At 42.4% G+C, this 26,298-nt stretch overlaps 1 protein-coding gene across 2 annotated transcripts; it reads right to left on the bottom strand.

Moving 5' to 3' along the window:
• Window positions 1–2,903: 2,903 nt before the first annotated feature.
• On the bottom strand, window positions 2,904–25,707 carry ddhd1a (DDHD domain containing 1a). 2 transcript variants are annotated; one of them, XM_083998143.1, is made up of 14 exons: window positions 24,294–25,707; window positions 22,579–22,755; window positions 17,505–17,606; window positions 14,166–14,294; window positions 12,072–12,219; window positions 9,797–9,906; window positions 8,996–9,102; window positions 8,647–8,909; window positions 8,068–8,143; window positions 7,637–7,786; window positions 7,395–7,459; window positions 7,133–7,305; window positions 6,441–6,638; window positions 2,904–6,332 (listed from the first exon to the last, which is right to left on the bottom strand). In XM_083998143.1, exons 1-14 carry the CDS (start codon window positions 25,153–25,155, stop codon window positions 6,148–6,150), a joined length of 2,745 nt encoding a protein of 914 aa, XP_083854269.1. In that variant the 5' UTR covers window positions 25,156–25,707; the 3' UTR covers window positions 2,904–6,147. The 2 variants fall into 2 exon arrangements, with proteins under 2 accessions (XP_083854269.1, XP_083854270.1); XM_083998144.1 differs by lacking the exon at window positions 17,505–17,606.
• Between the last annotated feature and the right edge of the window lie 591 nt (window positions 25,708–26,298).

Raw genomic sequence — 26,298 nt, 5'->3', positions numbered from 1 at the left:
TCCTACTTTTCCTTTCATACTGGGAGCCTCACTGGTCGCCCACTAGTCCCCCCCTGTCACCTCACACACAGCACACACATACACTCACTCACACTGACAAATACAGGTTAATACTCCATTTTGACTTGCTTTAAGCATAAGAAGAATTCTTATAGTTTTGTTTTTTTTGGTTTCTATTCATTTCTGTGTTCATTTCTATTATGTTTTAACTATTTCACACTTTTTTCAGAGGTTTAAACATAAAAATAATTTGAACTAATTTTGTGAGAACAGATAAAGTAATAGTTAATCTTTTATTTATCTAAACTTTATGATGCATGTTAGATTAGATATTTTTGGACCATTAAGTTATTCTTCTTTTTTTTTGGGGGGGGGGGGGGGTTATGAAGTATTAGGATTTCCAGTATTTTGTATAGCCTACTTTAGTACATACCACTTAAGTGTATTGGGGTGTCCCTTTCTTATTATCACTATGCATCATATTTGTATGTAATTTTTATGCCTGTTTTGTGTGAAATAAACTGAAACTGTACTGAAATTTGAATAGATAGTACAGTGTAGCCCCACTGTTTACTCCTGTCATCATTGTACCTGGCTAATTTTCCATTTTTTTTTCACAGAAAAACGATCATAGCAATTAATCTGATTAGTGTTTGGAGTCTAAACTCACCACAGGATTTGTCAAATAACTGTGAGAATAAAAGTAAGTCTCTGCTATATGTAAGTGTGAACAGATGACGGCAGGCGTGCGTCTGTGTATGTATCTTAAAACAGATACAAAACTCAACAGTTTGTGACAGGGATAATGGACATGAGCTTAAAAACTGAAGCTGCCTTTTATGGCAATAATACTGCTGAGCCTTGCAGGAGCATTCAGGGACCTTTGGGTCTTTACTCCCGAGTGCAACAGCACAATATAACACAGCATTTTAGGGTTGTCACTTTTTGAATAGGCCTCGCTGAAAATAAATAAATAAAATAAAAGTTTCTCCAAAATCTCGCTTTAATTCCTTGGTGGAAAACTGGGGGGTTACTTTTATCCCTGACACATCACATATATTCAAACTGAATGTTATTGCAGTGTTGTTGCTGGCCCAGGTGGAGCTGCAGTATGTCAGACCGCTTCAATCCACTTTGGGGATTTAAAGCGAAGAAATCAATTATATTTCATCATTTTATCTAATATAAAATCACACTCCAGAGGACAACAAGTACGTACAGCTGCAGAAAAAGTACCACACTTAATGCAGTCATACAATATAATGAAATAAAAATATAACCTCTCACAAGATAGAAATAATAAAGTCTCTGTGCTTTCAGCTTTTATGCAAGTACAGTAAATTAATATAAAACATTCCTCTGCTTCACATTGGTGGAAACTTAATATGAAACTCACATTTTAATTTTCTCCTGCATGTGCAAACTATATTTAACTCACACATGGTCAGTCATTATACTGTATCAGAAACTCATTACATTACAGAAACTCAATAACAATTTACTTTGATTTACTAATAGACTTTAGACATCTGCAGAGGTTTCCCAGGATACCTTCTAAGAAAATAACCTATGCTGACAGATCATCATTGTCTGTGAGGACCACATGCACAGGGATCACACGAAACTGAGGATGAGATTGTCTGCAAGCTGTTTCTCACATTATCATCATCATCACCACCACCACCACCACGCAACTTTGGATGAGATATAGCATTTTATATATCAAATGATCACACAGATGACAAGTTTTTGGGGGAAAAAGGAGAGGGAGAAGCTGCCGTCTCGTTTCTTTCCAAAGCAGCAGCAGCAGCAGCACAATGCAACACTCCAACACACACACACACTCTCTCTCCAAGTGGTCTGCAGTGAAGACACATGAATCATCAGTGTTTCTGGCTCGGTCCCCTGGTGAACTCCAGCCCAAGTCCTCCAGCTCAGGAATCTGGGCTTTCAGACTCCGTTCGGCATCAAAGCGATTTATAACCTCTCTCTCTCTCTGCAGCTCTGACCCCCTCGTCAGTGTCTGGCAGCCGACCCATTGCCTTTTATAGGCTGTGTTTTAATTGCAGAGTAAACATTTGAGTCAGTCAGATGCAGAGCTAGCTCAGGTCTGCTGATGATGTGGATGATGGGAGGGGGTGGGGGGATTTTAAAGGTCTACACAGTCTGCATGAGTCACCTTTGGAAGAAAAAAAAAAATCAGTTTGTGCGTTTTTGTTACACATTGTTATGCATCTTTTTCCAATATAACATTATTTATTACCTAGTTAAAACGGTAAATAATTGATGCAGCCACACAAATACAAACTACAGCAGAACGGCTCAATTAGTCGAGGGCAATAAATGGAAACAGGATCAGAGAGAGAGAGAGAGGTCACTGGGCAGCAGATGGTCAATAGGACTCTTTGTTCCTGTTTTACCAACAGATGACTGACCTCTTCTGGCCAAATGCTGAACAGCAGCAGGACCTGGTCCATTATTTATGAGAATAACCTCTGTGTTAACCGGTCCCATCTGTGAGCCTTGCCTTTGCAGATGTTGCTAAATTGCATAAAGAAAAAAACCCCAAAACCTAGTAACTCATATGGAAGCCATGACTGCTTGTGGATTACAATGAGGCCTATTTATGATCTGTAAGTCAGCTTTGTTATTCACATTAGGGGGTGCCCTGGAAAGAATCTGATCTGAGTTTCACATGAACAAAAACTTCCACTGTCCTCCAAAAAAAAAAAAACTTGCAGTGGGACCATCCACCTCCAATGATGATGATCCTCCTACGCGACAATATTCAGTATTATTGTGAGATATGAAAGAGTGAGACAAAGCAGAATTCGCTGTATCCAAAAAAGAAAATAAAGAAAACAATGAAATGCTTTAATAAAAGGAAATAAATACAGTGCTTTGGATGGCAGTTAGAATCCATTACAGGCATGGGTTATTGCACAGCTCTAGGGACAGACAACAAAAACACTTTGCCAGACATCCATTCAAAGTTAGAGCAACAGAGGTACCTGACACGAATTTAACACAATTCATCCAAAACACACCCACAGTAGGTTTTAATGAACATTTCTGTCTGGTTACATAAATGGCTGTTGGCCCTTCTTCATCAACTTCTGTCAACACACCTGACAGCACGTGATCCTTTGACTTCATAATGGCTTTAAACTGGAGTGTTGACTATACAAAAATGTACAACAGACATTTCCCTGATGCTTGTGGTGCCTTTAACAAAAAAAGGAATATATATCTATATATAGTATGTACTGTCATCTTTCAAAAGTCTGTGCATTAAATGCTCATGTAGTCAAAACTACAACGTTGACATAATTCTTTTTCAGTCTCTCCAGTTTAGTTGCTTTTTTTTAAGCATGCAAAGTGAACACAGTTGGAAATGTTGTGCATGAATCAAGAATTGCTCAAGAAATGTGCAAAGTTCACATATACATCTTGGAAAGTTGCAGTCAAATCTCAAACACTGGCAGGAATGATTGTTGTTTTTTGTTAGAGGGTCTGTCCACACTCCTACAATACGAACAGTATCTGCTGTGTGTCTGAATCCACAGTGTGATTTAAAGATGCAGAGGCAACAATGGAACAGTTTTTTTGTATTTTGCATTGCATTTCAAAAAGGTTGTCGTAATAAATAGCATTCCTGCTGTGCCAGTAACATGTTAGAGTTGCTTTCTATTGCTGCAATGTAACACATGCAAATAAAAGAAAAAAACAACACAACAATGGGCTGGTTTCTACATAGTTTCTGTGCAATTCATAGCTGATGAATGTGTGAGATCCATCAGGTCAAATGTACTGTAGAAACACTTCCATATCACACTGTCTGATTCGTCCCCGCTTCCGCACTACTTCCAAATCACCTATCTGGTCATCTGAAAGGCAACCTGGTTTCAGGCAGTCGGCCTTTGCACACATAACACAGACATTTAACACCAATACATTGATTCCGAGCAGCCCTTGATTGTGTGGAACAGAGTAGCAAATAGCAAAGTAAAAAATAAGCTTTGATTACAACAAGCAAATTTGACACTTTATCTCAATTAGTATTAATCTGAGGGTGGGGTACCATTTCGTCTTCCATTGCTTTTGTCTTATAAATGGTTTAACGAGACATCCATAAACAATCAAAAGTGGTTTTCTATTCAATAAAAACCACAAAGAAGTTTCTTGGATGTGTGTTGGCACTCTCTGCAAGGTTTTCTTGTTCCAGTGTCTATTAACATTACACCAATTCAGAATAAGCATGCTCTCTAATTTCTGCATGAATACAGCTGAGTGTGTTTTTAAAGGACCATATCAGAACATAAGTCACAAAAACAAAAATGCCCATCTGCTGTATCTAGTTGTCCATATTTAAATTTGCAAGTTGCGTCAATTAGGCAATAACACAGGTGTAACGACAGGAGGGTCATAGGTTTTCAACAGTAACAAAGCCCATTGTTTTACACAAATAAAAATAAAAAAACCAAGTTGACATATCCAGTACTCAAAAGGGGGAAAGTGTGAATTAATCATAAATTCACAGAAAAAGGCGAAACGAGATACAATTGGCTTTTGTGTACCACGTATCACAAAAGCCACAAAAGAAAAGAAAAGAAAAAATCTATTTTCATCCTAGGCCAATAGAAATTAGCCTTAGCATCATGAAAGTCAAACAGACTTTAAGACAGACAGTCAACAAGCTAAACATAGAGTTGTTATTTGGCCACAAGTTTGAATCCCATATTCCCAAGATGAGATCAAGGTTTAAACCCACAGGAGCCTGAAAATCGCTATAGGAAAAATATTCAGCTTTTCTTTGTTTTTGTTTTTTTAAGAAAAAATACATCTAGTACTACTGATTTAATCTCAATATCAATATAAAGATATGAGCACAGAAAAGTCTCTCCATACCTCATCCTTTGTATAGAAGCATGGAAACTGGTTTGAGTGAGTGTGATCATTTTGAGTGAGACCTCTTGTCTAGTAAATGACATCATCAAGAGATTTTTTTTTTTTTTTTTTAGACGATCTTCATTCATAAACCGTGTAAGAAAATAGCTCTACATGCCCGCACCTTGTTTAAATATCATGATACAAGCCTCATATGACTGTAAAACTCGGGACATTTACTCTGATACGGACACTAAGGACATCCTGAAGGGTGCTCAACTGTTAGTGTTGTAACAGGAGACATCTGAACCCTAACACTTAGACAAAACTGTCACTGTTTAGTTCCTGGAAACCGAACACAAATGGAAAATTAGATTTGAATTAATAAAAGTGGCAATTTGCGTGTGTCTTTTTTAGTGCACAACTATTTCAAGAGTCAAATGATGCAATATATCATATAGGAAGGAAAATTGCGTGTTTGTTATGCCTTTCTTTGTACTTTCCAACATTATTAAAGGGATAATGCCCTCAGGTTTTGTTCAAAAAAACAAAACAAGACAGAACTATTCTTCACGTGTAACATTGTTTGGCTAATGTTAAAAGGCATTGAATTCGCTCGTTAGCATAAAGTGTTATTTTAACGGTAAAATAATATTTATCTCTCCTTCACGTCAAGACAGAAAAACATTGCAGAATCTGAAACCTCTGTGACTGAGGGTCAGGCAAGTGTGTCACAAGGCTCCAGACTGAGTCACTGGGATGGAGGGTGGACAGAAGACTCAACACAAAATGTATGGACACTTTGCCAACAGTCTGCAGCTGAGGCCTAAAAAGGTTGACGGTCAACAACTCGAGGGACGAAGTTAGTTCTTCTCTGCTGGATGAAACAAACTCCTGTGCAACAAACTCATTAGACTCTATTCCATGTTTACATGTAACTTGTGGTCATACTGGCAAAGAGTGCACCTCCTTAGGGGTTCCTGGTCCAACACTGTCACCCTTAGGGTGCACAATTGTGTACTAACTAAACACAAAGAGACAAAAATGCACATCTTGGAAACGACGTCAGTTTGTCAGTCATGATTTCCAAGTGTAGAAAAAGCTGGATCACGGGGAGATGATTGAAAGAGATTAGTGTGTTTAATCAGTTTGTGCGCATGAAAAATAAATGAAGTCTATTTTTGTGTTTTGTTAAAAAGATGACACACACTTTCTGAGGAAAGTTTATAGAAAAGTGTGTGTCATAATGCATGTGCTTCCTCAATCTGGGTCTGGAGCATCTTCTGCCGGGTCAGAGGGCGTCTTCTGCGTGTATATGAAGGTCAACAAAAAGAGAGCTATATCATGTGAGCACCAGTAGCCTGTGTGTGAAGTAACAGCTGACCAATAGCGACTCTCCACCAGACCTTCTCGGAGCTCAAAGTCGATGCGCCGCTCCAGCTCCACTGTGGGAAACAAACAGAGCAGGACATATGACTAATACCTTCAACACACACAAGTCCTGTAAGGAGACTGTTTAAATTGTTGAGAGTGGACAGTTCCATGATACTTACATGTTGTGTCAATAATAGGTGAGGTGGGCCGCGTCATGGTGGAGAGCCCATACGCTGACTGGCTCTCCGCCCGCTTCTGCTCCTCCTCCTCCGCGTTGGCCCCTCCCTCCAGTCCTAAAGACACTGACGGCTGGCTGTTGGAGCGCGAGAAACGCGAGAAGAGGATGCCTCCGATACCTTTTCCTATACTTGCCGCTCCTACAGTGAGACAGGGTGGAAAGGAAATACAGAGAAAAAAACATGTTGGGCGGATTGTGATTTACAGCATAACAAAAAAAAAAGGTAGTAGTATTTTTAATTTCTTTTTTTCTTTTTCTGTAGTTCATCTTATTTCAAAGGATGAGAGAAGTGAAGCGTATGAGCATTCTCAGTCTCTCCACATGGTGGCAGTGTTGATGTAGTACTGAAGACACACTGAGCATATCATGCTTCAAATACTGGGCCTCACAGGAAAGCCTCTACTCACACGACTGTAAGTATTTAAATATCTGACAAACTGAACTCACTTTTGGGTTTATAACACAATATTACAACTCTCCTGGATGATTATTTAATAGCACTAATAATCATATCCACACCAATCATGTATAGAAAACAAGAAGAATCTTAAATGTGATTTTTTTTGTGTATTCTTCACTATTGGTGTAGCTTTAAAATCTTTATAAGACAGAAAAAAAATGGTGGTGTCGTACCCAGTATACTGGCCTTGCCCAGACTAGTGATGGATTCTCCGTAGTGCCTGCGGGGGAGGACGGGGGAGGTGCTGGGGCTGGGGATGCTCTCAGTGTCAGATGCTGGGTCTTTGACCGGGTTGAGGAAGGTTGGCCGGATCTCGTTGTAGGGAGAGGGGTTTGTGGCGCTACACCTGCTCGAGAAATCAAATCCCAATTATTCCAAGCAATTAAAACTCTTTTCTTGATACGTCAAGTGTTGAGTTGAGATTGAAGCTCTTACCAGTGGATCTGAACAGGTGCGACATTGTTGTAATGTTTGAGAATCAGGGGCTCCAGTCTGTAGGCCTGCAGAGAGCAAAGAAACTTTAGTCTCTCACTTTAAAATTAGGTTGAAATATACGCAGTATTTTACTTTAATACACTAATTTAAAACCATCTGTTCAGTTCAGCAAGTCCAGTAAAAATAGCAAATTTCTCCTAATAAATGTGTGAGGGTAAACACTAGGAAAAAGGGAGACTGACCACAGGATCTGTGGGATGGAAGACATTGAATAGTCTGCTGCAGATGGAGGTGGGCAGGATGTGGTCCTGGTGGCAGCTGGTACCAGGGCGGATGCCTCTCAGGGCCAAGAACACTGCCAGTGGCGAGCCCATGCAGAAAAAGTTCTCCACCTGTGAGACAAAAATTACAAATGTGATGCCTTGTAAACATACTAAATATGGAGCGTTATCATTCCTGTGGGGCTTTGCTATAAAAATGAACATATGAAAACAACAAACACCACAAAATAAAGGTCACAGAATCTGGCAGGGTGCCATTAATCTGTTTTGTTCTTCCTTCTAAAAGCATCCTTGGAAAAAAAAGCTCTAAAATTACTGATATTTATCATTTTAGAGGAATATTAAATTGTAATGACGCACATACAGTACGATTATGTAACTGTGCATCTCACCTTAAATTTAAGGGCTGGCGGTGCTGTTGGTTTTGAGGCCTCCAGTGTCATGAGTTGATTTTCTAGCTCTCGCAACCTGTTAAAAGCGAAAAAGCACAGTGTCAATAAACCGTAGAGAGGAATTAAAAACTAATCTGAAATCACAGGCTGACAATCAATGGTAATATCAACCCCCGTATGCATTACTTTCACCTCCAGTTACCTAATCACACAAACAGACACACTCTCTCATTCAGTTTTCAACCACTCAGATAAACAACTTATTTTTCCAGTGGCTTGTTGTTGCACTGAGGAAATGGTGTTCACACTAAACGATGCTGCACACACAGGGCGGTGCAGAGGAAACATATTAAAACCCTCTTCCTTTCCGTTTGATCATGATATGAAGCATCACAATGATCTGCTGTTTCACATAAGCAAACAGGAAACACAGCTTGCCACCTGACGGTCTTACAATGGAGCATGAGAGGAGATGAGCAGTTCACTGCCTGTGCACGCATTTGGTGAAACTCTTTCTCCAAAAACGTCCTGCAGATCCTTAAGGACATGTAGGAATACATACATGAGAAAGCCCCTCACCTGTTCCTTGTGTGCCGTAGCTGGTCTAGAAGGTGTCTCTCCTCATAGGACATCCAGCGCAGGTCCAGCTCCTCCTCCACAGCGTGGTGCTCCTGCAGGCAGAAGCGCACCGGATCCCACCCCGTCATGATGTCATAGGTGATGACGCAGCCGAGGGAGTGAGACACGATGGACACCTTCCCTCCCCTCTCCTCAAACTCGGGATTACGGGAGCAGAAAAGTGAGTACAGTCTGTTCAGCTCCTGTGTTAGGCCCTTGGTGATCTGGGGGACAGGAAGTATTTGAGTTTGAATGGAATAGAAGAGGCGTTTGTAACGGTGGCGTCTGAGAGTTTGTGTGCGACTCTCACCTCGTCTCTGTAAAGGGGGCTGTTGTAGTACATGATGTCCATAGCGCTGCTGTTGAGGAGATCTCGAAGTCCTCTCACTTTGTCTGGTGTGATTGAGTCCACCGTATCTAAACAGTAAAAATATAATCAAGAGATTTAATGCCATATGACGATACCTGTGTTCATACTTAAACTTCAAGGGGAACTATGGAAGTCTTGTCGCTTTTTTCTCTACGGAGCTCCCCCCACAGTTTGGGAGTGCATATTTCCACTGTCGTAAAAGCTCACCGCTAACCCTCCTCCCTGCTCCCCTGGCCATGTGCATTTGTTTTTTTCCATGGAGCGATGTCTATGGGCGGGTAATGTTAACAAGAGATTACGGATTACAGGGTGTTTCTCGCGAGACTACATCTGTGACACCGGGTCGGAGGCTCGTTGGTCTTTGGCCAAGACATGCTAGGTTGAAGGCAGAGAGCCTCCAATCTCCCCATAACAAGTCATTTAACCATCACAATTACTCCGAAGCCGTTTAATTCAGGTAAAAAATAATCTTGCATAGTTCCCCTTTAAAATAAATACAAATATTTATTTAGTGCGGTGTTGGTGAACTTCAATCCAAAAACAATTTAGTGCAGCTCATTAACCAATTACATGCTAATTACACATCTCAGCCGCAGTGTCCATCTGCACTGTGGCCATGGTTGGAACAGGTCATTAATCAAGCAGAAGTAGTATTGACAACATTGTGACCGGTCAACACAAAAATATCAACACAAACCAATATGCATGCATGTTTGTGCACTCTCAAAAACAGATGCTAACCTCCATCCAGAGTGAGTTTGGAGCGCCATTCAACAGGCAGGAACTCCACATGCTCCTCATTGTTCTCGGAGAAGTGCTTCTCCTCCATCTTCCTCACGCCCTCTCTCAACCTGAAGAGCAACAATACAATAAAGATCATTGAGCAGATTAGTACAACACTGAACTTTTTATTAGAGTGCATTTAGATACTGTATGTGTTGACTTACATGGAAAAACATTTGGTTATATATATATAAAAAAAGGCAGTAGAATCGTGTGATTTGGAGACAAACGTCATCATTGCATTGTTTGGGCAGCAGTGTATTATAATGACAGGTTGTGAGTGGATGACTAACAGTCTATGTTTATCCGCCCTTGCTGCAAGCCGACTAGGGAGTCTGTGTTTGCACTTGCTCTTCCACAGACTTTAATTACTGTCAGTAGGAGAAGAATGACATCCATTTTACTGCTGTCTGATGCAGCAGCTTTGCACACACACACACAGACCCAATGGCTGCACTGCTGCTGGTCCTATATGGGGCGCCATTAGCTTTCAGCATACACTAAATACACAAGGAGAGAGTGAGACAGAGTGAGGTGTGGGGGTGATATGGGTAAATGGAGGCTGAGAGAGGCTTTTAGATGAGCGGTCTCTGAATGAACGAACCTAATGCAGGTTTTGACAATACTATCTGGTGTGTGTTCGCAACACAACTTTAGTGCTCAGAGGGTTGAGTGAGTGCATTACAAAGCTCTCTGCAGGGAACACACAAGGAGTGCCTAACTCTTAGGATGCCATTAATTGGGCAGTGACATTCTAGGTTTAGCTAGAAACATTTTAAGAAGACACTCCCTGGTTTGTTTCAGTAATTATAGCCAAACGCCTATTGTTTCCTCATTCACCGAAAACTTTGAGAGGCACAAAACTGAAAATAATTCAGGCTCAGAGTGAAAAAACAAAGCCATTCCAGGCTGCTCTTTCCTCTTGGCAGAGGAAAACGTGTATGCTGTAATCCACAGGGAGCTGTGAGTGAGGCTTAAAGTGCTCTGCAGCTGGACTTGGTCTACTTTACCTTCTTAGCTGGCCTAAGCCGTGAACAGTGGCCCGACACTGACTTTGTGACACAGAGACACACATGGCACTGGCCCGCCCCGCACATTCAGTACTACTGCTTACAGTAAAGGCCATGGACCAAAGCCAGTGCAGCTGTCACTGAAGCTTCCTGGAGGTTTATGAACTCTGAACAAATACCTACCATTGACAGAGTTTGTTATTAAAAAGTGAAGCCTTTTAAAGACAAAAAACTCAGCATTAAGATTAAAGGTTTGGCTAGCAGTGTGTGAGACCATGCGGCCTGTATACTGTTTGGTCTAAGTCGTTATCTTAAGATTTAGCGCATGATAGCATAGGTCTGTGCTGATTGGATATGCTTTTTTTTAGCCAGCGTTAGCATGTGTTTGATGTTTCCTGTAGCATTGTTGTCATGTTGCATTGCTTGCATTTCTGTTTGTTTTCGGTATGTGGAACTTGAATGACCGGACTGTGGACACTTTATCAATGCAAAGAAACATCAAAGAACAACCAGAGAAGACAAAGAGAACAAGAAAGGTGGAGAGAGGAAGGGTGGAGCTCAAAATACATAGTCTGGGGCGTGCGGTGTAATGTTATCAAGAGAAATGCTTGAAATAGCTTCAACTGCTGTAACTATAGGAGGCTATAGATGAAAAAGGCAGTGATAAAAAGCACAGTCACATTCTTGAGGTATCTTATCTTGTAATAGCTCTTATCACGTAATGAGCAGTACATAAGTGATAAACAAACAATTGCACTTGTTACATGATTGATGACGGTTCTGGGCAAAGAAGTTCGCAAGAACCTGTCTGACAGGTTGATATCTGAACCCCCTCATCAACTCGTAAAAGACACAGCGTGCTGTACAAGCTTAGTCACAAGGCCAGGGAACTGAACACGCAGAAAATGCTTTAACGCAATTCATAGCCTGCGTTGTAAAAGAGAGGAACAAAGCAAAGAGAGGGAAGTGGGAAACTGTTTTTCAGAAAAGGAACTAAGAGCTCACAATAGTAATTCAACCACCACATACTTAAAGAGAGATCCTCACCCTGTACTTGAATTAAGTTAGACTGGGTACAGATGAAGTTCACATACATTGGGTAAAAAGGGTGGAAGCTGTCTGGACAGATTTTTAAGGACCGAAACAAAAATGTTGTGGTGTCACTGATAGAAAGAAAAACACAAATCCTGAAATAAATCATCTCATTTAATGCTGTGACTTACATTCCAGTGTTTTTAATAATGCGTCCCTGGTCCATCTTCTGTCCAATCCCGTGGACTACAAAGACAACATGTGTAGTCTGAGGTGGTCTGTCCTCAGGTGAGGCCTCCTCAACGTAACCCCGATGGAGCCGTGTGCCGCTACTGGAGGCTGGAGGAGGAGGAGGAGCACAGAGCTGGATCAGTATTGTAATCAGATCATTCATGTTCAGTGCATTAATATTTACTTATTTGGTAGAGCATTTATCTAAAGCAGGGGTTCCCAACCTTTTCCAACTCGGGGCCCACTTGAAAATCTAGGCTACCCCCAGTGAGAGGGATTAGGCAGCTGTACAGCTACATCTGTCATGGTACAATAGGATCGCCTTCTATGGTTTTTGATGAATAGTTAGCTTTTTTACTCTTAAAGTCTTATTGCTCTGACTCTGGCGATCTGCAGGTTATTGTTTCACTTCACACCCCGACGCTACACCCCGTGTGTCTGTGTACAGCGCTGACACATACAGACACAAGCTGTAACTGTAACGCTACATCTACAGGAGCCTTAGTCCATGTTCTTCAGGCCATAGATGAGCCAACATGTGACGTGTTACTGCAGAATAAACGACTAGTTCTTGTCTTAGTTGGTCAACTTCCACTCATTTCCTCCCTCTTTTCCAACTTTCACTTCTTCCCTTTTCCCTTTATCTTTAGCTGCTGCAGCTCAAACAAACTATACACACTCACGACAGGAGATGGTGTGTCAGACGGCAGAGTGACAGACTGCTGTGGCTTTAATTTCTGCCGTGTGATATCGGGGAAACATGTCCATAGCCGATAATCGCAATCACGGTCCTGATTGCAGATCATTTTATCGCCCAGGCCTATATATAATATATTTAGTATCTTTTAAAAAAGATTTCCACAAAAATCATACTACATGACTTGGCGGCCCACTTGCAATGCCGTCGCTGCCCACTAGGGGGCCGCGGCCCACAGGTTGGGAAAGACTGATCTAAAGCAAGTCAACGCACCGTGTTTCTGTCCAGATCTTCTATATAAACACATTTCCAGTCAGTTCACTAGAAGGCTATAAATAAACGAGTCGTGTTGCGGTGTTTGAGTAATGTGCTGTTCTGAGTCCAAACAGGCCAGTAGGTGAGACAGACTCCTATTATGACTGTGGCCTGTGTAATGTGCTCAGAGGACTGAGCATGTGTCCTTATTTAGAGTCTATATAGTCTAGTCTCGTCATGTGCTGTGCAGCAAGGTGCTTCCAGCCAATGGAATTTGCCGTTGTCTGGACGGCATTAAGGAGATTTCCCTTCACTATGCATTTGTGTCAGGGGAGATTGAGATAACCAGCGTCCAGCGTCAGCTCCTCCTCTGATAATCTGAGAGCAGGAGATGAAAATGTACTGTGGAGCTACAAGACTCTTAGGCCAGATTAGAGTCATCCATACAGATCAAACATCAGACACTGGTTTAAACTGTGGTTGCCATTTTCCCAGCTACTCTTGGGCCATTTGATCGAACCCTCGCATCTGAAAATAGCAGATGGGCGTTGCGTGATTTTCTGGGCTAATCCATTTAAGAGACTGGACTGTACCCAGTCATGTTTAAATAACTGCTACGACAAATGGCCGTCAAATCTGGCAAATGACTGTGCACGGCACATGCGGTAATATGGATGTCATTTGTGCATTAGATGGACAGAAAAATATAGGTTGAGGTGTTGACCTAATGAAAGGAAAGCAATTAAAGGTTTATAAGGGTGTGAGGCCATGCTAGTAGTTCTGTAAGGCTGCACTGTGGTGAGCGTAATGCTATTTCAACCTTGTGGTGATGCAAGAGGAAAAACTATGGGGAGATTTAAGTCATTAGGATACAATGTCTGGGATTCTTGAATGTCTGTACATATAATCTTTGGGGATCAATCCAAGTTTCCAGTCTGGACCAACACTGGCTTCCTTTGAATCCTATTCATAGCATGGCTTGTATGTGTCAACTCACTTCATACTGACAAAAAATACAAACCCACAAATCTGCAGTATGATTAGGAGACTCGTTCTGTACCTTATTGTCTGGTGAAATGATAACAGTGAGATGTTTACAAACCTTTGGAGAAGCCCAGCTTCTGAGTGACGGTGCGTGCAATTTTGGAAGTGGTGGCATCGCTGTAGAGGTAGACTTCATCCACGCTGTGCCAATCCACGTGGGTCCGACTCAGCTTCAGACTGTGTATGGCTGTGAGAGGAGGGGGCAGTGAGAGAGGAGTGAGCGAATGAATGGAAGGGGGGAAGAAAAAAACAGAGGACAGCATTGGCAGATGGTGTGGGAAATTGGGCAAAGAGGAGGAGGAAAATCAGGGAGGCGGGTGAATCAAAAAAGGTGCACCGATACAAAATGTTGTAACCACAGATTTTTTTAAGGGAGAGTACAGAAGGGAGAGAGGTTGAAGACACGAGAATTACACCAGGTTATCACCTTAAATGCAGCATAAATAAAGCAAAAGTCTAGGATCAATCTATTTGAACAGCTCAATCAAATGCAGTATGGAGCATTGATCTGCAGTTGGAAAGAAAAACACATCAAACTACCACACACCATGATTTCATATTTCAGCTCTTGCTCGTCTGTTCTGCTTGTGCATCATCATTCTGTGTTGACTAGAGATATACAACTTAAATGTATGTATGTATATAGTTATGGGCTCATCATGATAACATGTAAATCAATTTCCCCTCGAAGTTGAGCTTTTCTCCAGTTTGCCAAAGTGCAAATGCAGAGACCAGAGTGAGCAAGAGCAGAGGTATGACTAGAAGGGTGGCACCATTTATTACTGAAGATAGGAGCGATAAATGAGACTGGTTGACTTGAGAGCGTTATTTATGTCCCTGCAGCATGTCCTTTAGATGTCCTGTGCAGACAAGTTCATCTGAATGAGACTGGTGGAAGACTCTGGCATAGGCCCAGTGCACAGTCATGGCTCTTTGTGCTGGTCTGAACCACTCTGAGGATTAAAGCCCTTCAGAGTGGGGTGCAGCACTTGGAGAAAACATTATTATGTCCCACGTGGCTCTTTTGCAAGCTTGAAACGGTTATTTCCCCACAAGCGATGAAAATTTAAATGGTACAAATGTAGTGGAAATATTATGAATATATTACAATATTGTTTAAAGAGGAGCACAACAGCCTGAGACTGAACTGAATATATTCTGTACACGCTGTCTGTACTATTAACAGAGGAGTGACCAGGAAATAACATGTGTCATGTGTCAGTCCTGTGCAAACTTTTTTTTTTTTCTTCTTGTTCATCCTTAAGCATTCGGACATGTACAAGAAATTCCTCAACACATGAAAATTAATAAAACATGACATACTGAATATCAACAGAGCCCATGTGTCTGTGTGTCACATGGTGGAGTTCAGCTGGGCCTCAGTGGCCTCACAGGCTAATTTCTTCATTGGACGAGCATGACTTTTGTGTAATGCAAGGCCAAGCGATTATTGCACCTTAACTGCGACCTGCTCACTCTGAGTGCAACCAGTGTGACAATGAATGACTGCCTCTAAAAGGGAGAAGGACAAGCAGGGTCTGGAAGAAGAAGACAAGGAACACAAGTGTTGGGACTAAAAGGGCACATATCAAATTTGGACTAACGAATGGAATAACATTGTTTTTCCCAGTTAAAGTAATGTAAACTCATGTCCTGTGAGACCTGAGGTGAGAGATTTGGTAGCGGACGTAGTTTCCTCTCTCGCACGTCTCCATTTATCTTTGTAAATCCTCAAATGAAACCACTCAACAGCAAAGGAGGCATGTGCTTCACTTCTACCACCACGCAGTTTAAAGTGGCCTCCTGCTCTCATCTACCTCATGTGAGGTGAAGACACAGAAGAGGAGTAGGCTGCTGTGTAAGATGAGTCCTACAGCTATTGGACGAGGACGGCCACTTCAGACTGCTGGGTTTCATTGGTAGCCATGTCCACTGTAAGACAGGAGGTCTCAGAAAACAGGTAGAACTGCTCCTTTAGCTGGCTTTATTAAAATAAAATATGAGTCTGATTAGACATCAATAGGTAAAATGAAGCCAGTTAGGTGTTTGTATGAGGACACTTCCTGTTTTACAATGAAGACCAATGCATTGTGAAAGGAGAGGGAGGAGAGGAGGAGGAGAGGATCAAAGTGTACAGAGGAGCTGGCAGTCAACCAACAGAGGTTAAGGAGTTTACTGAGCTAGCTCTCAAACAGCTACAGAGAACTACTGAGGGAGAGAGAGCGAGGGTTCAACAGTAAGAGATGAGGAGGGGCAAAGAATGTGTCAAAGAGTGGGAAGGGGCTGAGAAAGATGTTGCAATTAGGGGAGAAACTGTGAAACTGTGCAGTGAAAGAGCTGTGAAAATGTAGGTCTCCTCAAATTTAACACAAACATATTTTGGAGGGAAAGATACCAGATACTATTTCTTCTTGGCTATGGTTCCATCAGCTATATTACTTTCACAATGTGTGAATTACAAGACAGTATACTAGTGCAATAATAATGTTAGTAAATTGTGTATAATACTGTAGAAGGAAAAAAACAGAAGTCTCTGTGGAGGTCTGTTTTGGATACCAGGCTGTAGGTCAATGGCTGCTTGGAGTTACTATGAGATAAGGGACATAGACCCCATGACCTCTCTGTTCAACATTTTTGATGAGGGTCAAAGAACCCAGAACTAGGACAGCGATGGCGCTCTAAGAGGCCGACTCTACACAACGTGTTAGGGGGCTATAGTAACTGTCCACAATGGCTCCTCTGTTCAGTTCATCACTTGTGCTTGGCTCTCAACAGAGCGCTTTGTTCATTGCCCTTAGTGAGGGAGCAAGTGATGGTGGTTCATTAATGACGGTCATACTGCCAGAAGGGATGAGAGAGAGAAAGGGAGGGAAAGCAGTGAGGGATAAAGTGAGAGACTGGGTTGGAGGAGATAAACAGGGGTAAAGAAGGGTGGCTTTTTTGAGGACCAGCTTATTCATTCCAGATCCACTGGTTGAAGAAGGGGTCTTTGCCCTTGTAGGGTTGACTAAACCGTGTTGTCTACTCACTATCCCAGACAGGAGATGAGAGACAGATTGACAGGATTCCTCAAAAAGCAGCTAACAGCTACAGCGGCGAAACCAAACCCAGAGTCACAGCACAAAGGGAGAAGTTCTAGCAACTAGGCCCAGTTACGGCTGCATTAGGGAGCAAGGAGAGCAGCCTAAATCCATTTTAACACATCTGTTTTCTAACTGAGCCTAGGTCTAGCTCAAAGGTATTAGATCCCAAAGGTCTGAACCACAAACAAAAGGAAACTCTAGCCCCACAGAGACCTAGGTTCTACAGGGAGAGAGGGCACAAGCTAGCAAATCTACGACAGCGGTAAAATAAAAAAGAACAAAACAAAGAACAGAAACTTGGTATTTCACAGTACCTTGGCAGCGTTTGCGCTTGTGACCTGTAGTTCTAGCACTCGTCTGATATCCACTCCATTTGAACAGAAAAGGGAGGTAGAAAGGGGGCAGGTGGGAGAGAACTAACAACCGACAGAGAGTGAATAATGGCCATTACCCTGGCGTCAGTCACACTTGCTACCACTGTCATCCCTCTTGAAGAGGCCCGTCTGTCAAGTAGCGCTGCTATCAGCTTAACACTTCAAGGCCCTGGATATACGGACCATGGAGTGGTTACTGATAGGGGCTGGTGGCTGCAGGTAGATAACATGAAAATAAGCTGCAACAATGCCTGAGTAACAGGCAGCTGGCCATGAGTCAGCCACCAGCTCAAAGGAGCAGCGCTGCTTGACACACGCTCAAGATGACTGAGGTAGACTCTGAATTACACTTAACTACAAGTACTACTGTCTTCACTGTGAAAACTAAACATGGCATAAAATGAACAATCAGTTATTTAACCTGTTTTGAATTGTGTGTGGTAAGTTTCTGGACATTATTGCAGAGCATTATGGGAGAACATTTTGTTTGTTCAACATTTAAACATGGTAAAACAGAAGAAATGTCCTTTTGGGGACAACAGTGACTTTTTACACAACAAATTATGAACAAATGGAAATAAAATGTTAATCAACGTTATCCAGCATTTCAAGACATTTAGTGAGATTTGACAAACAAAAAGAGCACACATTATCTAGACATGTGGACAGTATCTACTAGCAACATTTGTGTCCATTTGGGTTGATGAATACTTCACATTTTGCAATAAAGGTGTTATGGAGAACGACTGATTATGAATTATGCTCAGAGGAAGAAACACAATAACCACAACCATACAGAGAGATTTGCATGTCAAGTTAGGATGTGTCTGGCACTCATTTGTTAATTTGTTATTTCTCTTTAGTATAAAAATTGTAAGTGTTGAATCTCTTCCTTTATTTGGGCTGTAATGTTGTCAGAAATGTTAACATTGGTCTAAGTGAAACAATACTTGTTAAAGATGGTTTTCCAACAACACAAACTATTTATATATCGACTGAATTTATCATATGGCTATTACCTGTTACAACTTTACATTTTCCTTGAGTTGTTAAAATCCTTCAGTGACAAGTGGTTTAAACTGGATTTTTATGGATCCACGATTTGATTTGGTAACAACCAAATCTGGTTTTTATATTCCTTGTGAAAAACCAACAGCCCAACCAAGTTGGACATAGAGAACATAGAGAACTCAAATGCCAAGTTAGTTTTAACTTTACCGAGGTGAACCTCAATCAAAATGACTTACACTTTGAATCCCTGATTTAGTCAAATAGCTGACTTGATCCGATATTTAAAAAGGTCTCCTCAGCATTTGTTAATCAAATCAGCAGAGTCCACAGGTCTCAGATCAGACTACATCATTCATTCTGAGAATTGGACTTGCAAATGTCAGCACTGTCTCCCTCAGCAGAGGTGAAAGGCTGAGGAGGAGGAGGAGGAGGAGGAGAGACCTGCTGAGTGCACAGGATGTTTACTTGCTGTAAAAGCTATCAGTAAAATCCATTTGGGAGTTGGGCAGCACTGATGGATCCATCCACAAACAGGAATTCCCTGTTGACTGAAAAATTCACTATGCACAGAATCCTCATCATAAGGAACAGATAACTTTTATTTGTGTGGCAGATAGTTGTGTGATACGACACACATTACTTCACCCGGAGGCAAAACTGGATGATCAACAATCATTTCCAGATCAGATCAAACAAAGCTTTCTATTGTTGTATTGTTGCTTGGACAATCCCACAGACCTTTTCTTCCCTTCTTAATGATTTGCATTTTCACTTTTCTTGAGTCCAAAATGACCAAACCTGACTGATTTGTGACAAACGTTGAGAATAAATACATAAAACTTCACAAAGAAAACAAAAAACACAAGAACTACTTATTAGGTAATTCATCTCTGGCTCTTTAAAGCATGAGTCATCTGTCATTTGTCACGCAGTGCGTTCCCGGTCTCATGTGCTGGACCGGTTAGATAAATATGTAGCTGAATACGTAGTGTACACGAGCAAACTCGTGAGCCTTGCCCAGCTCTGAAATACCAAATGTATTATGCTGACAGATGACACTATGATCAGCCCACTGCATGCTGGCTTTATTTTTCCTTGACGTCTGAGAAACCAAATAGACTGGGGCACACCCTATAGTTTCCAACATACTTACTCCTCAATACCCGCATGAGCACAAATAGGAAAGGCTTTAAGTGAATGAATGGGATCTTCTCCTTGAATTTTTCCTATTTCCTATTCAACTCTCTCAGTTGGAAAGTAATAAGACTGGTGCCTTTTACACTGAGAAAAACATTCCACTGATCATAGCTGGGCAAATGGAAATCAAAACATTAAAAGGCAATTAATAAAAACCCATCAACTGTAACGTCCCTGTGGCCGTTTCTGGCTTCAATAACTGCAATAAGACCTGTGGCTTTTTTCTCTGATGCCACAAACTCAGCATCTGTGACCGCTGTTAACTTCCCTATGGCAACAGAGAAGAAGAGTACACTGAAAAGTACATGTGTACCACGAGAGAACAGGACATTTGTGCTCTCTCTGTACAGAGCAGTGGTCCTGCCTAGTGCCTACATACTCATGTTATGCCCGCATAGCATGCTGGTATGCTGATCTTACTGTATGCCTTCAGCGTCACTAACCTTTAGTCTCAGCTAGCTAGTGAGGCACAAGGAGAAGGGTAGAAAGAGAGAGATGCGATGCGATAGGGAGAGAGTAAGAGATAGCGGAGGAAATGTATGCACTGCAGTAATGTCAGAGCTTGGGCGGCTCAATTTATGATCCATTTATCTCCTGTAATGCAGTTCAAGGTAGTCGTCTTATGGCTGCGAGTGCTTCAAATGTAGTCATTCAAAAATAAAACACTCTACTGTAAAGGCCTTCTGTAACAGCAGCCTAGACAAGATGCATTCACAACCACATCTATCAGTCACGTTGTTTTAACACTCTGCTAAATATAGCAGCGAAAATTTTACAAAGGTGACGGTTTTATAAACATGCTGTGTTCTCACTTCTATAAGCTACATCAGATGGTGAAGTTGTTTCAAAGATAACATTAGAGCTATGATGGAAAAAAAACATGTAAGGTATGAACCCTTTTTTAACTGTATAACATAGTGATTGAAATATTCCCTCGCTAGACCAGCGAAGGTCATGTGATTTATGTGTTGTGCATTAGAGGGGCCTGAAGTGTCACAATGCTCAATCTCTGTGTGTGTGCTTTTACAGCATTTCACACACCTTGCAGATTGTCCGACTATGATCCCTGTGTCCTCTGCGACTGCCTACATGCCTGTGCCATATACACATCCTCTTCCGTCCATGTGTACATGTACACTACTGTTAATGGAGCAGTGGTGACCTTGCAGGTTTTTTCTCAACATATCTATGATTCAGTTTGATTTGAAGGAACTTTGCTCAGCTGTGTTGATGGTCTTATCTACAGGGCTCTTTTTTTTCCTGAGGAGGGGGCAGTGAGAATGTCTTGACATGTCTGCACTGGTGCATTGTACTGAAGACGCGAGGCAAGCAAAAAAAAAAAAGTACAAGCTAAATAGATCTGCAACATAAATCAATACCACAGTCAAAGGCCTGAGTCAGCCTTTGTTTGATGCAGAATAACCTCACAGGAACTAAGGGTAAGGGTGCCTCAATTAGTGTTTATGTTTCATACTTTTATGTTATTCTCATCCATGTTTCTGTTTTCGCTCCATTCCTTTTTCCCACCCTCTTTAACAGTTGCTGCATCTTTTCCTCTGCTTCTGTCTACTTATCTGCCACATTCACACACCCACACATTCATCACCGTGGAAGGTCCTGTAGATCTGGCTGCCTTGAGAGGACTGCTGAATCAAAGGGCCTCTTTCTTGTTGTGTTTCACAGCTAAAGCCTGCTACATTTCGCCAGAGAAAGGAGGCAACGGGACGTGCCAGAATTGGAGACTGCCAGAATGAGCTGCACCTGCTTTACATTGGATGACGTGATAAAAATCTACTCGCACACACGCGCACGCGAATGGAGGCACCTGCTCCATTCGGTACCACAGCAGGCCGCGCTGTCACATGATTTGCCATTTATGACTCACACAATCCCTTTCTTCTGGCTGTATTGTGAAGATGATGACTTCACTTTATAATGGTGTTTGTAACTAAATCAGGTCCAAGGGAGCATTTCACCTCCTCACTGCCCTAACACAGCACAACGTACGTGTTATTTTACAAGATACGGCCTGCCCAGGATAAAAATACCACACCATCGGTGAATCCACCAGTAAAGAAGAGTACAATTTAACTGGATTGCAGTACAATGTGTTGGTCACACTCTAATCTATTTGCACCTTATTAGGCCTGCCCGATAAATCGTATTTTCATTGTCATCGCGATGTTAACATGCACGATAAAACACATCACAAAAAGGTTGCCTGAAATGCGATGAGTAGGTTTTATTTACAGGCGCAACTCAAACCTGTAACCTGAGCTACACCACTAGATGTAACGTAACGTAACAACAACAATGGCGGACTTCTGTCAGGTCCCTCAGATATCGCGCCTGAAACACATCCACGCAGCATCGATCAGCATATTTGCTCTGGCACGACTTCTCGTGTTCAGTCGACTTGTAATGTTTGGAGTTTGTTTACAGCATCGCAAGCTTTCCACTCTTCTTCTCTGTTTGTGGTGTATTTGTGTGGCTGTGTTACAGCGCCACTACAGGCCTGGTGTATGTACTACAGCGTGTTGAGGTCTTTTTTTTTAGAAAGACACAGGAACTGTATGGTTACCTGAATATTTGATTATATCAGTCATCGCAATACTGAACAGTGTCATTGCACATCGCACATTTTCCTGATATCGTGCAGGCATACAACCTTATTCACGCTTCTGTCCTGTGTTATTTAAAATATCTGTTACAGCTTGTGGCTTTCTAGATCAATAACATTCAGCTGCACTTACATTTTTTATATATTATCCTTATTCTTCTACCCGTGCCCTTCCCCTTCTCTCACCATCTTTGCTATCCACGGTCCTGACGACCAAGTCCGTCTCAAAAGTGTCCTGCATCTGTTGCCCACGGAAATGGTTCAGGTGCTCGTGCTCGATGAGGTCACTCTCCTCTTCCTCTAACGGGAGCCAGGTACCGTCGATAAACCACTGGCCTCTCATTACTGAAATTTGATCTTGCTCTGCAATAAAAAAGTAAAAGTAACACAGATTTAGCTTCAGATAGAAAACAATAACTTCACTGTAAGAAGAAATATGTGGGACCTTGTCATTTTTTCCCACTTTTTTTTCCGGGTTGAAATAATTTAAATGAAATAAGCTCTCATTTTGTTTTACTCTATATGTTAAACAGAAACATTCCTCAGCCCCTTTCTAGGAACAGCCTCCCTTTCAGTGTGTGTTTTGAATGGCATAAACTGATTCCCATTTAACTCACCAAGTCTGGTAATTCCAGTAGGGCCAAGTCTCAGCGGCTTATGAAGCTAGGCCAGCTTTGATTACAGTCTTAAGTGACATTATTAACCGATTCTCCAGTGGTGAATACGAGTGTAAAAGCAGAACTGAATGTAGGGACAGATTGCAAAATACCAGGGGAAACTCTCATTTACAGACAGAGAGGCCCAGCACAACGCTAAGGATAAGATAGACGGCGCACAAGAAAAACACATTGATAGAGGTTCACAGAAGACTCTAGTCACTCATTTGTTAAGGTGGTTCATATCTGGTCGGAGGAGATAAGCACACACAGCATGGGATGTTTCAAGTTTCCAAGAAATGAAAAAGTGACCTTTTCACCTTTGCTACATTAAAACATGACATTTGTTTTGTACAAGCATATCCGTCTGAACATTATACTTTATAGATACACCAACATGACCTATTTCTCTCTATTTGTGATTAATATATAATTTCCTTGAATAAGCTCCCTGTGCGTTTGTTTTCATCTCATAAACACAGTGCATTGTGGTTTTAAGTGCTAACATGACACTGTATTAGCAGTGTTACACACCAAACTAATACAAGCACAGCAAGGGCCTGAACTGACTATAAAGGACTTACATCCACAGCATGAACATTGAGGGAAATAACTGCTTCTCTAAATGTCACTTGGCATTAACCTTCAAAAGAACCAGCTACCCATGAACCCTTTCATCAAGGTCAGGTTTTCCGAGGCTCTATAGTGACTGCCTTCATTTGTTCCCGGCCTTTTCCTGGAAATATCCATGAATTAGTTAGTACAGATCAGCTGAGCCCAATAGACTGACTTCCTGGGTTGTTTAGATGCTCCCAAAAGACCAGGCTAAGTAATTACTTGGCAAGTAAAAACTACTGAAAAACTATGCAATCAGCTAAGATGACTGAATTATCTTCATCAATCTGCTAGTCTGCATATTTTATGGGAGATCTTTTAGAGGGGGCGGGTGGGGGGGATGAATGATGAGTCTCCCCTCTTGTGAGTCTCTGGGCAAGCACCAGACCTCTGAGTGGCTGTGGGTCATTAACCTGTATGCTGTCAGCCATTATACTGCAGTATATATGATATATTAATGATGTATATGTGCACAGGGGGAAGGAATGCCTATGGATATTATGCACTGAGTCTGTGATGCTGCTGGCACCTGCCTCCCTGGGATAGCTACATAAAACATAGTGAGGGGGGGGGAAATGTGGTTTAAAAAGACTTTGATGAGAGATATTTGATATGATGCATGATACTCACGCTTCCAGTAGACAGGATAGCACTCCCTCTCTTTAATGTCCACTTCATACAGCCCTCCTCGGACACACACAGCCTCGACGTTGATTTCAATGCTGTCAGGGTCCCTTTCTTCCGAAGACACGGTGGACGTGTCCAGGGACCCTCGGCCTCCGTGCACACTGCTGGTCCTGGTCTCCACCGGCACTGCACCGTTCAGTCCTCTGCTCTCCACCCGGTTATTGCTGCTGCACTCATCCTCCTCCTCCCCACCGCCACCACCACCACCGCCGGTGCCGCCGGTGCTGACCCTGGATCCCGCTGCACCGGGATTCAGCTCGCAGTATTTCCGATACATAAGCTCGATGTTAAGCGAGTCATGCCCGACGAATGCTTTCCAAGTTTTCTTGTCCTCTTTGTAAAACCACCGCACCTCCTCGGGTCCCAGCTCCGTGACCACCTCGTTGAAGCGGTGTCTGGAGCTGTTGGACCGAGACCGCTTCCTCCTCTCGAACAACGGACCGGCGTGGTGGTTGTTGTTGTTCCCCCCGTCGGTGTCGCTGTACTCCAGAGAGCCGCCGCCGCCGCCGCCGTCCAGGTAGGCATCCGGGGGGCTCAGGTTCAACAGCAACCCGGACTGGGCGCTGTGTCGGGCGTGTAAGAGCGGCAGGTGTCCTCCATCCAGTCCCGACTGGACCGAGGACATCCCCGCCTGCACCGCGCCGCCGTCCATGGGACTCATCTCGTGACAGTAGGAAAACACATCGCTGCCCGACAGGTCCCACTCCTTGTTGTTGTTGGTGGAGTTGACGCTGACCGGTGAGCCTTTATTATTGTCGGTGGACGAGCTCAACGTGGAGGTTTTGGTTATGTTGAAACTGCTCATAACTTAACTATCCGAGCGACGACCCCGACCTCCTCCTCTTCTTCCTCACTTCGTCTTGTCACTTCACCTTGTCCACAGCAAAGCCCCGCCGCTGCTGCTACTTACTTGGCTAAAGCAACCGCAACATTTCACGGCAGCAGCATTAGCAACATGGTGTTAAAATGAAAATATCAACAAATAAAAAATAAAAATAAAATAAAACTCCGGAGGAGCTCTGCCCGCATTTCCTTGCCTGCATCAGCCTGTTAGCATGCTAGCCGGCTAAGCTAACGGAGCTGGTCGGTGGAACTAGCTAGTAGTACTTCCAGCAAAGTCTGCCAACGTTAAAACCGGAAAAACCTGTCCAACCTTCTTCCCCCCCCCTCCTCTAATAATAATTAACATAAACCAGTGTCAAACATCTACTTCCCCTCTCTCTCACCGTGTCCGCTTTTATCCGGCTTGGTTATGGTTGGAGTAACACTGTAGTCACCACCATACTTCTTTGACTGTTCCGGGTCTCGGTGGAATTTCGTATTCATTCGTTGTCCAAACAAACCCTGCATGGAAACAACGCTGTAGTATCCGTGTGCTTGTGTGTGTGTGCGCGCCGCGGCTTGACAGCTGACGCACAGATCACAGGATTCTACCGTGAACGCGCACGTAAGAAATTACGCGGATGTGACGACGGCGGCGTCCCCTCATTAAGATGCGTTCTTCACCACGTCCGCTAGATGGCGACAAACACCTATCTATTTATGATCACATTGATTTTAATGACCTACAACGTGCAGTACCTCCATTTGCCACTAGAGCGCAGCAGATACCTGCTTATTGGAAAGCCAATACCAGTGTCTCAAACTTGTCTGCTAGTTCAGGATGTTTCATGCTACTGTTAAAGGTTTTTAATCACAGTGGTGGACATAGTAACAGGAACAGTCCACTACACCATCACTGCAAACTTTGCTGCAGCCTAAACATTTAAAATATATTACAAAACAATGACCTCGATCACTCAATCTCAAAACAAGGACATTTTCCCCTAATATACCTGTAGGCATACTGTGACTAATTAAATAGCAGAATTTGATATTCTTGATATGATGAAAATCTAAACGAAGCAAGAAGCCACAAAGTTCTTGCCTCTTTGTTTAAGTTCAGCCC

This window comes from Trachurus trachurus (genome assembly GCF_905171665.1).
Source record: "Trachurus trachurus genome assembly, chromosome: 22".
In the NCBI taxonomy this organism is placed as follows: domain Eukaryota; kingdom Metazoa; phylum Chordata; class Actinopteri; order Carangiformes; family Carangidae; genus Trachurus; species Trachurus trachurus.
Note: the sequence above shows the minus strand (reverse complement) of the source record. Positions and strands in the feature narration are given on the sequence as shown.

What these genes read in the sequence shown, in the direction of transcription:
- ddhd1a (XM_083998143.1), bottom strand. Translation starts at nt 25,155, where the DNA reads ATGAGCAGTTTCAACATAACCAAAACCTCCACGTTGAGCTCGTCCACC. An exon ending in GAAGCTGGGCTTCTCCAAAG is followed by an intron (nt 12,220 to 14,165) that starts GTTTGTAAACAT and finishes CTCCTCCTCCAG; the next exon opens with CCTCCAGTAGCGGCACACGG. An exon ending in GCACCTGTTCAGATCCACTG is followed by an intron (nt 7,306 to 7,394) that starts GTAAGAGCTTCA and finishes TTTCTCGAGCAG; the next exon opens with GTGTAGCGCCACAAACCCCT.